Here is a 14,337-nt window from a genome sequence, read left to right on the forward strand (position 1 = left end):
AAAGTGGGGGGACAGTATTGATGCACGGCAAGTCCAACTTGTACGCAATAGTTGCAAAGTCTGCTGATCAAGCTGGAGTGGGGTAATAACCCTATTGGCCCATGCCGTTAAACTACTACCCCACATTGCTCTAATAAATCCAACTGTTGCAAAAGTTCTATGCATATCATACGAAGAAAGGATTTCCATTACAAAATTACAACGCGAGCTCTTTCAACATATAAAATGAAGTAAGACAAGGATGACCGTGTGTGAGCCTGGTCCCTGAGCTTGTTCAAGCCAGGGAGACATACTGGGTTGTGTGGTTAACCGTACACAATTAATGAAATAGATATTCACTGCGACGGAACTGGGAAACCAATTTGATGATAATTATTATTTGTTCTGTAGGTTTGATACATTAGGCCCCAACATGAACAAATTTTCTGTGTTTGGCTGTTGGCAACGTCTGTGCCCGGGGGCTCATATTGCCAAAGGGAGCTTGAAAATACTTTTCCGCTAGTCATGCAAGATTCGGAAAGCCGTTGACCCGGTGACAGGATGAGAGATTGTGCCGCCGAAATACGACTCTAAGCACGGTTGACCTTTTTTTAACCCGTGATGGCAATAATTTAAGAAAGCTCCGGACATAAATGGTCAGAATGCAGCGGTATATCGATTCAAATCTGACCTAAGCCGCCCTTCCCTAGAGCGCTGGGAGATCATTCAACAAGAAGCCGACAAGGCCACCAAGGAGCTGAGACCACTGGGAGCGTGCAACTTTACCAACGAGAAGATTTTCTTCCAGAAAAGGAGTACATATCGTACCTAGACTTGGCTCATTGATCACAATACTATCTAGATACTGAGGCTGTAGAACATAGAACAAAACGGTAACGAGAAAAGCTTAGTAGATGAATTATAGAAAGAGATTGCAGGAAAATAGACCCATAATCAAAAGAGAGGCATAACGTGTCAGAGAGCTGGCAGATGGATGATTCACTGAAAGATGAGCGTAATAACCTCGACAACTTCCTGGTACTTGAATGACAGCGAACATCCAGAGATCGGAAAGCATGAGTTGCTTCTTTGCTTGGGTATTGTTGGTTGCCAGTCTTTATGCTGAATCGGAAGTGTACACCTCTCAAGGTTACTCAATCATTGGTGTCGAAACCGGAGACCATGATACGTTCTTCGGCAGGTATGAAGGACTTTTCGTGTCCAGGTTCACCAGTCGGAGTGCCTAACACCAGCTGTGCTTTTAACGACCAACTGCCGGGGACATTCCATGCCTCCACAACTCTTTGATCGACGGTGGGATTTACGTGTTGGAGGTTACAACCAAACCCTTCCAAGCAAAGTGCAGTCCATAGATTGAACGTCGACATTGCGTTATTGTGCTCGGAGAATGCTTGCAGATGCCATACAAAACGGGGGAACCTCTTCTGATATTCTCGTATCGTGTCGAGGTCTTCGAATAAGAGGATCTAAAACAAGTTGAGTGACGACTGGCCAGGCAGTTTATCTCATAGCTACTCACTGTTCCGTAGGCCGCCTGGCGGTCGAGTATTTTCATCTCATAGCCTTTGTAGTCTTCGGTTGACAGTGTGACCTTGAAGCATTCTTTTGTTATTTTCCAGAACTTGATATGCTCGTCACCCAGGAGGATGAGATATCTAGTCGACTGGCAATTGAATGAACTCGGGCTGTGCCTGATGACTTCGCTTGCAACCTGCTTGATCCGATCGTCAGTGACAGGTGATTTCGCCTTGATCGAATAGCAAGTTTTGCGCTGCTTAATGAGTTCAAGATATTCGTCGGCCATTTTGGTAGGAGAGATTTTTCCGCCGGGGTGGGTGCGTGGGGTTTCTATCTAAGCCAGAAAACGATTCCAGTTGAAACTGGTGGGTGTTTTCTGTTCTTCTCCAGCAGGACTTCTTGAACTCTTGACTATCATGTAGCGCCTGCTCGCGAAATGGTCCCCACCTGGCTACGCTCTTTTTCCCCTTGGATGTGGGAAATGGAACAGATTGCAGCGCCTCGGCGATATGGGCCCCATCGTTCGGGGCCCCACCTCTGCGCATCAACGCGAGGTGGAATAGCTTTGCCCAAAGTCGTTGTGGGAAGTTTTTTCCTCGCATTATTGGGCGATATGGTAAACATTGCAGGAATATAGAAAGGCCCAGTTCATCAGGGACCGTTACTTTTTCAGCGTTACCTTTTCATTCCGAGAAATCCCCACCCAGAAGTTCAAAAGATTGTGAAATAGTGCAACATTAAGATTGACAATGGGCGAGAAAACGATCTTGGTCCTAGGAGCGACCGGCACCCAGGGTGAGTGCATGAAGGCAGTACTAATAATAGTGATGGTCGTTGATATATGACATTAGGCGGCTCTGTTGCGAAACTGTTGCTCCAGTACCCACACCAGTACACCACGAGATGTCTGACCAGAAACCCAACTTCGGATAAGGCAAAAGCCCTAGCAGAAAGCGGAGCCAAGCTTGTCAAGGCCGACCTCACTGTTCCTTCCTCACTGCCAGAGGCGTTCAAGGGTGTATGGGGTGTCTTCGCTGTCACGGACTTTTATGATACGGTAACAAAACCACTCCTCTGCCCCATTATTCCTCTGAGTCCCAACCACGCAGACTCTCAGTAACATATCATCGTTTAGGCCGTCCTTGAAGATCCTATGAGTGAGGAAACTCAAGGACAAAACATTGTCGCAGCGGCAAAGGAGGCCGGAGTCCAATGTTTCATCTGGAGTACGCTGCCTAGCTCGTATGAAATTTCGGGCGGTAAATTTCTCACGCGGCTTTACGAGGGTATGAATCGCTTCTGATTGTTGGGTTCTGGAAATTTTGACATTGTTGCCACAGGAAAATACGCGGTGGACTCTATGATTCGCGAGGCTGGACTTCCAGCATGCTTTATTCGCACTGGTAACTTTTACGAAAATATGGTTCTTCGAAAATACGCTTCCTACGACAAGGAAAAAGACATCATAAACATGAGCCGCCCCGTTATCGGACCAGATGCTGAGAGTGAGCCACTCGGATGCTCCTATCTGCAGATTGTCGACTTATTCCTGACTCATAATCATAGTTACATCCCTATACGTGGAAAAAGACTTGTCGGCTGTCTGCAAGGCTGTTTTCGACCTCTGGGATACGGATAAGGACAAACTCAATTATAAGAATATGCTGGCAGCCGGAGCACGCGAGACTCCAGGAGATATCTGTGCAGCACTGGAACGAGGTAAGTACCCAAAGTTTCAATGATTGGACGTTTGACCCCATTCGCCTAATGATTCAATATTTCCTTTGTGAATAGTGTCCGGCAAGAAAGTAGTCTACACTACCCGACTAACGACGGGGATCAAGGACCGCGACATAATGCTGCAGCTATACAATTCGTTGGGGATGTATCCGGGAGTAGAAACCCCCAGTCAAGAGGTTATGGATCTCGGGGTGAAGTTCCACACCGCAGAGGATTACATCCGAGAGAGGCTACTGCCTCACCTTGGCCTTCCGGCGGTAAACTAGACAATGTCACTCCTACTGTGCCCTTGATCAGGTTTCAGAATGTTCCATTACGCTGCTACTATTTCTGCTGCGCCGACTTGTTGAGTAGAGAAGGAGCTAGTCTACTAGATCATTTGCTAGGGTTTTGGCGTTGCTCTTGACGTGATATACAATGAAGCTCTGGATATTCAGCAGGTTATCTATATGCACATGTTCCTAAATCTGGCTTGAGTCTTCGCGAACAATCAACCCTGTTATTCAAGTCTTGCTGGATTTGTGTCAGCAGATGAAGGGATATCTTACCGCTAGCAACTGATTGGTTGCTACTGGGTTCACACTCGTTTAGTATTTCGTATGTAATTAGAGATTAGTCAGTAACTCAGGCTTTGTAACAGCCGAGTATCGGCGACACGCCTGTATCACAGGGGATAGTCTACAGCAGCGCTTCCCCCCATTTTCCTTCTCAATCAATCAATGTTATTCATCTATATTGGTTCCGCTTGATATCATTCGTCGTCCCTGCATACCAGGCTATACAGTATCAGCTTGCCCTGATAGTTATGAGCCCGATGGCCCGTTGATATCACCAAGAAAGACACGCATCATAACGCCTGGATCCTTCTGTCAACGTGAGCTTCCAAAAACGATCAGCCCCTGAACTGTCACCCAGCGGTGGTTCATCCAACACCGAGGGACTGCAGGCCTCACTCAAAGAGCCTGTAAATCAGCCTGATTTGTATGCGAATATGACGACCTTTGAGATGACTCAAGCGTCAAATGCGAACCCCTGGGACCAACGGCTCCGGTCGGAGGCTCAGTGGAGAGTATGGATAAGCCATATCGAATCAGCTGCGACAGCTATGAAGGTATGGGGGTATATCAACCCTGAGCTGTCAGACGATGAGGTTAAGAAGCCACCTGTTGAACCAAGGGACACCTTCCCACGACCGAACGAAATCAACAGTGCGGTCGATGACCCCATCCAGCTCAGTAAGGCCGAATATCTTCGTTATACCCGCCTAGTCTCGCTGTTCAAAGAGGAGAGAGCGTTCTGCTATGCTATAGAGAAGAGCCTTGCTCAGATAAACGCTCATATCTACGCGATGACCCATCCTGAAAAGCACCATATCTTGACCGGCAAGCAGACTGCAAGAGAGAAGATGGTCAGATTAGCTCAGGAATTCAAGCCGAAGGGGGCCACACGGAAGCAAAACCTTCGAAATGCATGGAGACATCAAGTGTCTACCCAAATGGGTAAGACGTCGATGAATGAGTGGCTGTCGAACTGGTCTACCCTGTATGATGAGGCCTATGCAGCTAAAGTGCCGGATGTCTGGCGTTGTGCCTGTGTAGCGGATGATCCTGGGGATAATTCAGCTATCAGAGACTTCCTCTAAGCCATCCCTAGCTAGGATAGCTATTTTAGCAACTGGTATAGGGAGAAGCTGGAGAGGGAAACCCTGCGCTTCCAGGACGTCTTGACAGAGTACCGGACATACCGAGAAGTGCAAGACCAGAACAAGAAGGGCCATTCGAGCGCTGCAGCCTTCGCAACGACGCTGCATGGTTATCAACAGCCTGATCAAGGATAGTCAAATACGAAGAGACCACCACGCTGTGTGTGCGGCAGCCCGAAGCATCAGTGGAAAGACTGCTTTCATATTAATCCATCCAAGAGACCTTAGGGCTGGCAGCAATATGAGACCTCTCGCAAGAGGGTCGAAGACAGCATCAAGAAGCTAAGCCTCGCTGAACAGCAAGAAATAGCTAAGATAATGAGCACCGATACCTCATCATCGTCTAAGAAGGCTGTTTAGACAGCTCAGCTTGCAATCACCAGTGGAGACGACGATGATGGCTTCGATGAGATGCCAACCGAATCCATGGGCTTCTTCAGCTTCGATATCACTCCAGCAGTATGTAATGCAGCCCTATCCCTTCCGCTCAGAAACAGCTGGATCATCGACTCCGGAGCCAATATCCACATATGTAACCGTCTGGATCGTTTCGAAGGGGGTCTCGTGGAGGAACGAAGGATGGTCACACTCGGTAGTGGTAAAATTGCTGCAGCTGGCAGGGGAACTGCAAAGGTTATCATCCAGGACCCTACTAGCAAGGTCTTATGGGCAACCTTACCGGATGTGTGGTATATCCCAAGCTTCAAGACCAACGTCCTGTCTGTCTCAGAGATAGCAAAGAACGGCTTCTTCTTTAACAGCCGCCACCCAGCCATCACCAAGGACGACAAGCCAGTGGCTATGTGTGTCAGACGCTTTGGGCTCTATCTCCTAGAGTATTACTAGGGTGATAAGCGTGTCCCGATAGTAAAGGGCCCCCTAGTAGCCTTTCCCACCCTCAAAACGTCTCAGAAACCACTTATATCCGTCGCCTCACCGCAGACATGGCACCGAAGACTTGGCTATATGTACGACCAGCGTGTTGAGACCCTCGCGAAGATGGTTGATGGCATGATCATCAAGGGAGACTTCAAGGACGATCAGCTGTGTAACCCTAAACGATGTGCTGTCTGTCAGCTCACCAAGGCAAAGAAGCAGATCTCTCGGAGGTCAGCGGATAGATCAAAGACATACGGCCGGTTCGGGAGGATTCATTTTGATATGATACAGCTAGAGGAAGCGTATAACGGTCATAAATGGGCCTCTCACATGCTGCTTAAGGGTATTCGTCTTCATATGGTCCAGACACACGAGAAGAAGAGCGGTTGTGTCCGCGCTATTACCATATTCGTTGCCATCTATCGAAATCAGTTCAATATAGAGATCAGAGTGTTCGTTAGTGATAACGAACAGACCCTCGGCTATGTATTCCAAGAATGGTGTAACCGAGAGGGTATCTTGGTCGAATTCAGCGTCGTTGGAACGCCTGAACAGAATGGTTTCATCGAGAGAGCTGGAGGCATCATCATCACTATCGCAAGAGCTCTGATACAGGATGCAGGCTTACCGAAGAAGCTTTGGCCAGAGGCAGTGAACGCAGCGGTCTATTTAATTAACCGGACCCCTACGACACTGCCGGATGGTAGGGTGATTATCCCATGGATCGAAGCTATGCGGAAACCTCACCACCAACAGAATCAACTGCGCCTCAACCTCTCGAATCTTCGGGTATATAGCTACAGAGCGTATGTGCGCCGTCAGGGGATCCCCCAAAAGGACAAGATGGCGCCGCGCGCAGAGATAGGGTATCTAGTCGGATACGTCGCATCGAATATCTAGAAGGTATGGTTACCACATCTTGACACTGTTAGAGCCGTCAGAGATATTATATTCGATGAGAACGTCCGATTCGACCCAAAGGAGTTAGAGAGACCACTACCGATCGATATCCTAGACAAGATGCCATAGACGGTAGGCGAAGAACCAACAGAAATACCTATTACCGACGATAAGAGCCTCGAGATAGCTCTCACGACACCAGAAAGGCAAGGATCAATGCCAGAAAGGCAAGAAGAACGGAGAGAGGCAGAGCAGCGCTCAAGGAAAGAGACCACGCCAAATGCCCTGGTTCCCATGATAATAACACCATCGCCGACGCCCTCCCGTCAACCGACAGTGTTAGAGAGGTCATCAGAAGTTCTAGGAAGCTTTTCTACAGAGCCAGAGCCACTCACACCATCTCCGGAGACCTCGAACCGCCTCGAAGCTGAGGGGGTAAGAGGGTCAGGGCCTGATGAACAGCTTCAAGGAGAGCTTCGAGAAGCATCAGAGCCACTAGAAAGATCACAGATATCACCATCATTATCACCATCATCTCCACCGCCAGGATATCGTGCACACGGATCTCTTGCACTAAGAGACATCAGTGCATCATTCTCGGAAGACAATATCATCGAGGGCAAGCGTACCCGCAAGCGGGCACATTTCGCATCGACAGAGGAAGACGTCACAACGGTAAACGATCAGGAAGACTATCACGAAGGCATTTTGTTAGCGTTCTCTGCAGAAATGAGCTCACCACAGACCTACCAGCGTCCTCACCGTAACGATCTACCCCCGGAACCAACGAACTAGAAGGAAATGATGCAGCACCCTCACCGAGAGGGCTTCGTCGAAGCTGCAACGCAGGAAATCAAGACATTAGACAGAAAGGGCACCTATTAAGAGGTTGACAGACCGACGGACCGCGGCGTCCAGATCTTACCGTTGACATGGGTATTCACCTATAAGTTCGACAGCAACGGACTATTAGTCAAATACAAAGCCAGGATATACGTAAGGGGAGATCTCCAGAAGATGTCGACTGAAGAGAAATATTCAGCGACGCTGGCCGTTCGGACAGCCAGAGCTATCTTCGCTCTCGCAGCAGCTTTTGACCTCGACACCGCTCAATACGACGCTGTCAACGCATTCCTTAACAGCCAGATTGATGAGGAAGTGTATGTAGAACTTCCTCCTAGCCTATACCCCCCGGCACGAAGGATGAGGTGTTGGAAGCTCTTGAAAGCCCTGTACGGCCTAAGGAAATCACCGAGACTCTAGCAGTAGGAAGCATCAAGAGTCCTGACAGCGCTAGGCTTCAGGGTCGTTCATGAAGATATCTGCCTGTTCACCGCAGATAGAATCATCATCATCTTCTACGTTGACGATATCCTTATCTTCAACCACCCATCTATACGCCAGGAAGCTGCGAATGTAGCCAAAAGCCTCAGAGAGACCTAGGAGCTTCGCTCGATAGGCGAAGCGCAGTGGTTTCTGGGCATACGCATCGTGAGAGATCGTCGACAGGGCAAATTATGGCTCTGCCAGGATGCCTATATCTCCACTATGGCCAATAAGTATCATTTGACAACTGGAAAACGCCTTGAAGTCCCTCCAGTTTCCATCGCTGACCTAAAACCATATAGCGAAGTGGCTACCGACGAGCGAAAGCATGAATTCTCTGCTAAGGTCGGCTCAGCACAATATACCACGACGATTACCCGGCCGGACGTAGCGAAGGCCACCTCACATCTCGCTCAGTTCCTATCGAACCCTTCTCCTGATCATATCAACGCAATCAACCAGGTCATCACTTACCTCTACCACACACGGACGAGGGCAGTCTGCTATCGAAAGCTGCCTGATTCAGACCCGACCACCGTGCAGTTCTTCAGTGATGCATCATATGGGGATAACCACGACCGGAAGAGCTCATCGGGCTACGTCTGTCTGATATACGGAGGACCGGTGGACTGGAAGGCCACGAAGCAGAAGACTGTGACAACGAGCACCACTGAGGCTGAATTGCTGGCAATGTCAGACGCTGGCAAGTCTCTATGCATGTGGAATCGTCTGTTCGCGGCTATTATGTTCGCTCCTAGTCACCCAGTCGTCCTGCAATGTGATAACCAGCAGACTATCAACCTATTGACAGGCGAATCACCTCAGCTGCGCACGAAGCTCCGACATATTGACATCCACCAGCACTGGCTGCGGTAGGAAGTTCAGGCCAAACGCATACCGGTGCAGTGGGTCAAGACGTCGGATATGGTGGCTGACGGTCTGACGAAGCTATTACCTCGTCAGAAGTATACCGAATTCGTCAGACAGCTTGGTATGGAAGATATTGGACGTCTATTGGACGGAGAAACGAATGCCTGAGGTTGTCAGATGAAGTGGTGCAGCAAATTGCCACAGACATTTTGCTAAGGGGGTGTGTCAGCAGATGAAGGGATATCTTACCGCTAGCAACTGATTGGTTGCTACTGGGTTCACACTCGTTTAGTATTTCGTATGTAATTAGAGATTAGTCAGTAACTCAGGCTTTGTAACAGCCGAGTATCGGCGACACGCCTGTATCACAGGGGATAGTCTACAGCAGCGCTTCCCCCCATTTTCCTTCTCAATCAATCAATGTTATTCATCTATATTGGTTCCGCTTGATATCATTCGTCGTCCCTGCATACCAGGCTATACAGTATCAGCTTGCCCTGATAATTTGTTACCAGGTAGTAATTATGTACCGAGCGCTGATCTCGTAAGCAGCACTATTGTTGTTTGGGTCTTATATCCTCTGCTCTCCAGTTGGAGGAGGGGGCATAGTGGAGAAGATTTCCGTCGTGGGGACGGCATTTGTGGACCCCGCATCTGGGGCACAACAATACCGGCTGGCCTGTACTCCGTACAAAGTACTCCATGAACGCCACGCAACGGCAATACTCCCCACACTTGCTGCGCAAATCTGGCCCCTCCCCAGACGGGTGTTGCTCACTCTGCAGCAGCATCAGGCGATATTGTAGCCCTTGACAGGGAGAAGAGTACCACAAACCACACAAGCCACGCGTGTAATATACATATACCATGACCTGATACGGTACTCTACCATGATAATCGCCCCACGCTGTTTCCCCACCTTGCTCACCTCTCCAAGTCGCTGCCCGCATCACATTGTGGGTGACGGGGGCCTGTGGGCTGGATGGCATACCCGCCCAAATTATTACCTGTCTAGGTTGGCATAGCTAACGTCCGATTGCACCATGTGGGCCTGAAGCCCTGTAGTTAAATACTTAGCCTAATCAGTTCCCAACGATACATTACCAACTGGCAAAAGATCACTGAATCTAGCGACCACTCGGGGTATGTTAACCTACGTTCATCGTCAAATCAAAGGGACACCGAAAATATGGAGAAAATCAAGCTGAGGTCGACAAATTGGCGCGAATTCATCCCACCACAAGATTGCCAACGAAGCATCGAACTTGCCAAATCAAACACATACGAATGGGCTGATCACCGGTGTCGAGAGCCGTTCGTCATTGGATGGAGGAAAACCTGGGACCAGCTGTACAATGAGCCTTACAAAGGGATCACGACCGGCGGCCAAGTCATTCCAGATGTGCACCACCTAGCACCTGAAAGTGAAGACCTTGGAGCACCGACGGTTGACATGATAAAAGCAGCACAAAACATATTCTCGGCAGCCACCCCGCAACAAAGAAAAGCTTTGGTCCGAGAGATTGATGCAAACGAATGGCGGGCCTGGATTAATCCGGAAATTTACATTTTTCGCCACGGTTTACGCTTGGAAGAGGTTTCCAACGAGATGGTTGACGCAATTCACGGCCTCATGCGCGCAAGCTTGTCTAAAGAGGGATACTACAAGGCATATGGCTGCATGAGGATTAATCACTTCCTCGGCGAGGTAGTGAACGGAAAGGAGGTACTTAACGCCAACTCCTACAACTTCACCATTTTTGGAACACCATCTGAAACCGAGCCTTGGGGCTGGCAAATGTTTGGACATCATTTAGATATCAATTGTTTTGTGGTTGGGAAGCAGATGGTCGTCACGCCGGTTTTTATGGGTGCGGAACCTAATGTTATTGACGACGGGCCATATAAAGGGATCGAACTCTTTACGGACCAGGAACAGACGGCTCTTAAGCTGATCAACGCGATGGACCAGGAAGGTATCAAACGGGTACGAGTTTTTGAGGAGTTACAAGGTCCAGAATATCCTGGATGGCGGTATCACCATGCAGATCAACGGCATCTGGGCGGCGCCTTCCAGGATAACCGGGTGATTCCATACGAGGGCTCTAAAGTCACCACCTTCTCAATTGCGGAACAAGATCTAGTTCGCCAGCTGATTGGTTTAAGTATTAACTACCTCCCTGAAAGAGCCCTGGCTGCGAAGATGAAGGAAATCGAAGCGCAATGGGAGGAAACATATTTCGCCTGGATTGGGGCGTTCAAAAGAGAAAACGGCTTTTACTACAAAGTGCATTCACCAGTAATCATGGTGGAGTTTGATCACCATTCAGGGGTATTTCTGAACAATGCGCTTGCTTTGCCGTTTCACATCCATACCTTGGTGAGAACTCCGAATGGTAACGACTACGGGAAGGAAATACTTCGTCAATACCGTCAGAATAAGGGATCAGCGAATAATCAACAAGGGATCTGAGGGAGTGGCAAGTCGTGGATAAGGAAGATAACAAGGCAAGGCAGAAACCTATAAACAGTCTTCAAGTAAGCGTGTGCTCGTTCGTGATAACTCAGGGAGAAATGCTCATGCCTTAAATTCATGGGGTTTTCTGCGCTATTGTAGGTAAATTACATCTACTGTATACCCGCCCCACGGCCCTCGCCGCTAACACATTCGGGCCCTCCCTAGCTCAATGAAATCCCGATCTAATGAAAATTCTCTACCATTCTTAGCCAAAACTGATACTAATCAACAGCGCCAATCCCTGTCTGTCTAGATGTCTAGACAATAAAGTGGCTCTCCGTCTTCTCCTGTCTCACAGCTAAGCTCTGTCTCCCATTTTTTATTTTCCTGCTCCTTAATTTGGTTCCAGCGAAGTATTTCATTGTGCTGCTGCTGCTTGGCGTTCCCCGCCACTTCCGCTTCCTTCTCTTCCTCTGCAACATCCCGCGAGAGTATGAGGGTATTCTTAGCTCCATCCATTTTCTCTGCCTCTATTCGCTTCTGTACGGTCTGGTATGGTCGATGGCGAGGCGTGCGATGGGGGTTTAGGCCCAATTTTGCCAACGCGTCATGTAGAACCACCACGCGCCAAAATTCCATTCGTACAGCCCCTCGGTGTCCTATGGCGTTGGCAAATCCATTTCATCATCAAGGATTCCTGTGTAAGCAATTAACGCCTTATCTGTGCCAAGGCGCGTTGAACGAGAATTGCGACCGTGAGCGCGTCGTAAGAGTCTCTGGGAGTTCACGCCAAATTCCCGCGCCAAGGGCTGGATTCTGGGCTTTTTGCGATGATTGTAGGCTGGTTGGTTTCTTAACGCGATTCTCGACATCATCAATCATTGTGCTGGTTGGAAAATAGAAGTAGAAGAGAAGTCGTTTGTAGAAAACTTTCATTACGATCGGGATTTCACTTGAACCTTCCAATGATAGTGCTGAGGGCAGCTGGGGCGTGTATATATATGTAGGATATTGAAACGAAACCGGGGCTTTGGTGGCGCTAATATCTAACATCCTGCTTTCTATCGAGAAATAACGTCTTTATAACGTGTCTTTTCCTATTCATGGTGTGCTTATTCTATTCACTAAACTGGTTCGTCGCCTCCTTCCCGCTCCAATGACCAAGCACTTGTTGTAACGCGGATCGTAAGGCCTCAGTAGGCTCATCAGGGCGATCAAATGTCCGCCAGGCAATGTGACGATCAGGGCGTACCAAAATTGCACCACGATCGCCAATCTCACGTAGATTGTACCATTCTCCAAGCACGTCATCGTACGGGCAACGATACCCAATCTTGTAGACCGGTAGTTCGATACCCAGTTCTTGGCTCACTTTTTTTGCGGCATCCACGAAAGGCTCGCCACCGATTCCTACTATGAGCCCAAACCGGCCGTGTTCAAATATGTCCAACGTTGAGATGCGCTGGGTCAGGAACTCTATCCAGGCATGTGGTAGATAAGCTCCAGGATGTGTTGTAGGTTCGTAGAAGAGCACTAGGTCCCGTTGATACCGGGGGAAGGGTGTTCCATCGTATACTATCGCGTCGGAGCCATGATACCGATGACCCAACTGTAGACCAAGAGCGTTGGACCGGCGGTTCTGCAAGTCCACAGCCTCTTTCAGTTCCGCCCGACGTTTTTCAGCTGTCGGAGAGTCCGAAAAGAGGTCTTCCAGTGATTCGTAGCCCTCTTCGGTTGATTGGCCCTGTTTGAAGCCTAAAGCTTGCGGCACTCGTGCAAAATTATAGAGTGACTGGACCGCATGCTGTACTATTTGCTGGGCTATAGGTTGTCTTTCCTGGTTATAGCTCTCTAGCAGTTGATCTGCCGCCTTTCCAGCCACAACCAGCGCGAGTTTCCAGACTAGGTTGTACGCATCTTGTACACAGGTGTTGCTTCCCAGTCCGCTGGCAGGCGGGTGGCGGTGAGCCGCGTCCCCGGCTAAGAAGATGCGTCCGTGGCGAGTCTGGGTCGCATACATATTGTTTACCTGCCATTTGCTGGTTTCTATTACCTTGATCTTCAGATCGGGAATGCCCAAGGCCTTTTGTGCGTACGCAATGATAGCGTTGTCAGATAGGTCTGGCTCCTCGCTGGTGTTATACTGTCGGTTCAGGAGCCATTCGTTGTATGGTTTGACAGCAACCAATGTTCCCGAACCCACCCAGAATGCGTTTCCAGGCTGTGCCATCATGTAAATGCAGGCTGGCCGGTAAGCTGTATATTGCGTGACGTCGGCTTCCAGCCACGAAGTGAGCATGTTGATGAGCCCAGGCTCGCCTTTGAATTCAACGTCAGCTTGCTGAGCTACCACTGACCGGCCGCCATCGGCTCCGATCGCATATTTTGCGCGGACTGTATATTCAGCACCTGTCTGTCGGTTTCGCACTCGGCCGACAACGCCCTCGACTGTTTGTTCAATGCTGATCAATTCGTTGTTGAAACGAACTTCGGCTCCTTTTTCCTGTGCATGTGCCAATAAAATTCGTTCAAGAAAATGCTGTGGTGTATTCATCATTTCCGATGGGCTAGCCGCAGCAAAGTCGGAAAGCTGATGAGAGCCGGCCCCGTAGCAGCTATAACGTGCTATTTCCATGCCTGTCAGACTAGTGCATATGACCCCGTTCCCCAAAAGCCGCAGCGGCGTTGACACCTCCAGCACGCGCCCTTCAATGCCCATATCTCGAAAGACTTCCATGGTCCGTTGATTGGTGACATGGGCTCGTGGCGAGGGCGCTGTTCCACGATGTTTGGCTATTGTGAAAGCTCGCACACCGGCGGTCGCCAGTAACCCTGCGAAGGTAAGTCCGGTGACGCCAGCACCGACAACAAAGACATCGGTTTCGATGTCCTGAGGAGCACTCTCTCTCTTGGCAGACATGTTGAGCATCGATTCACAGTTTCT

General features: G+C 49.2%; 5 protein-coding genes across 5 annotated transcripts; 2 read left to right on the forward strand and 3 right to left on the reverse strand.

Moving 5' to 3' along the window:
- Positions 1-1,133: 1,133 nt before the first annotated feature.
- Positions 1,134-1,804, reverse strand: N7482_000039 (nitroreductase family protein; the record flags this gene model as incomplete). The annotated part of the gene is made up of 2 exons (XM_056682164.1): positions 1,134-1,466; positions 1,520-1,804. The coding sequence occupies 2 exons, from the start codon at positions 1,802-1,804 to the stop codon at positions 1,134-1,136; spliced, it is 618 nt and encodes a 205-aa protein (XP_056545770.1).
- Positions 1,805-2,267: 463 nt separating this feature from the next.
- On the forward strand, positions 2,268-3,524 carry N7482_000040 (NmrA/HSCARG family protein; the record flags this gene model as incomplete). Its single annotated transcript, XM_056682165.1, has 6 exons — positions 2,268-2,313; positions 2,370-2,575; positions 2,654-2,804; positions 2,859-3,023; positions 3,085-3,237; positions 3,313-3,524. The coding sequence occupies 6 exons, from the start codon at positions 2,268-2,270 to the stop codon at positions 3,522-3,524; spliced, it is 933 nt and encodes a 310-aa protein (XP_056545771.1).
- Positions 3,525-10,124: 6,600 nt separating this feature from the next.
- Positions 10,125-11,408, forward strand: N7482_000041 (DUF3500 domain-containing protein; the record flags this gene model as incomplete). The annotated part of the gene is made up of 1 exon (XM_056682166.1): positions 10,125-11,408. The coding sequence occupies one exon, from the start codon at positions 10,125-10,127 to the stop codon at positions 11,406-11,408; it is 1,284 nt and encodes a 427-aa protein (XP_056545772.1).
- A 294-nt stretch (positions 11,409-11,702) lies between these two features.
- Positions 11,703-11,912, reverse strand: N7482_000042 (uncharacterized protein; the record flags this gene model as incomplete). Its single annotated transcript, XM_056682167.1, has 1 exon — positions 11,703-11,912. The coding sequence occupies one exon, from the start codon at positions 11,910-11,912 to the stop codon at positions 11,703-11,705; it is 210 nt and encodes a 69-aa protein (XP_056545773.1).
- A 598-nt stretch (positions 11,913-12,510) lies between these two features.
- N7482_000043 (uncharacterized protein) lies at positions 12,511-14,322 on the reverse strand (the record flags this gene model as incomplete). Its single annotated transcript, XM_056682168.1, has 1 exon — positions 12,511-14,322. One exon carries the CDS (start codon positions 14,320-14,322, stop codon positions 12,511-12,513), a length of 1,812 nt encoding a protein of 603 aa, XP_056545774.1.
- Between the last annotated feature and the right edge of the window lie 15 nt (positions 14,323-14,337).

The sequence above is a fragment of the Penicillium canariense genome (assembly GCF_028826845.1).
Source record: "Penicillium canariense strain IBT 26290 chromosome Unknown utg000001l_segment0_segment0, whole genome shotgun sequence".
NCBI lineage: Eukaryota > Fungi > Ascomycota > Eurotiomycetes > Eurotiales > Aspergillaceae > Penicillium > Penicillium canariense.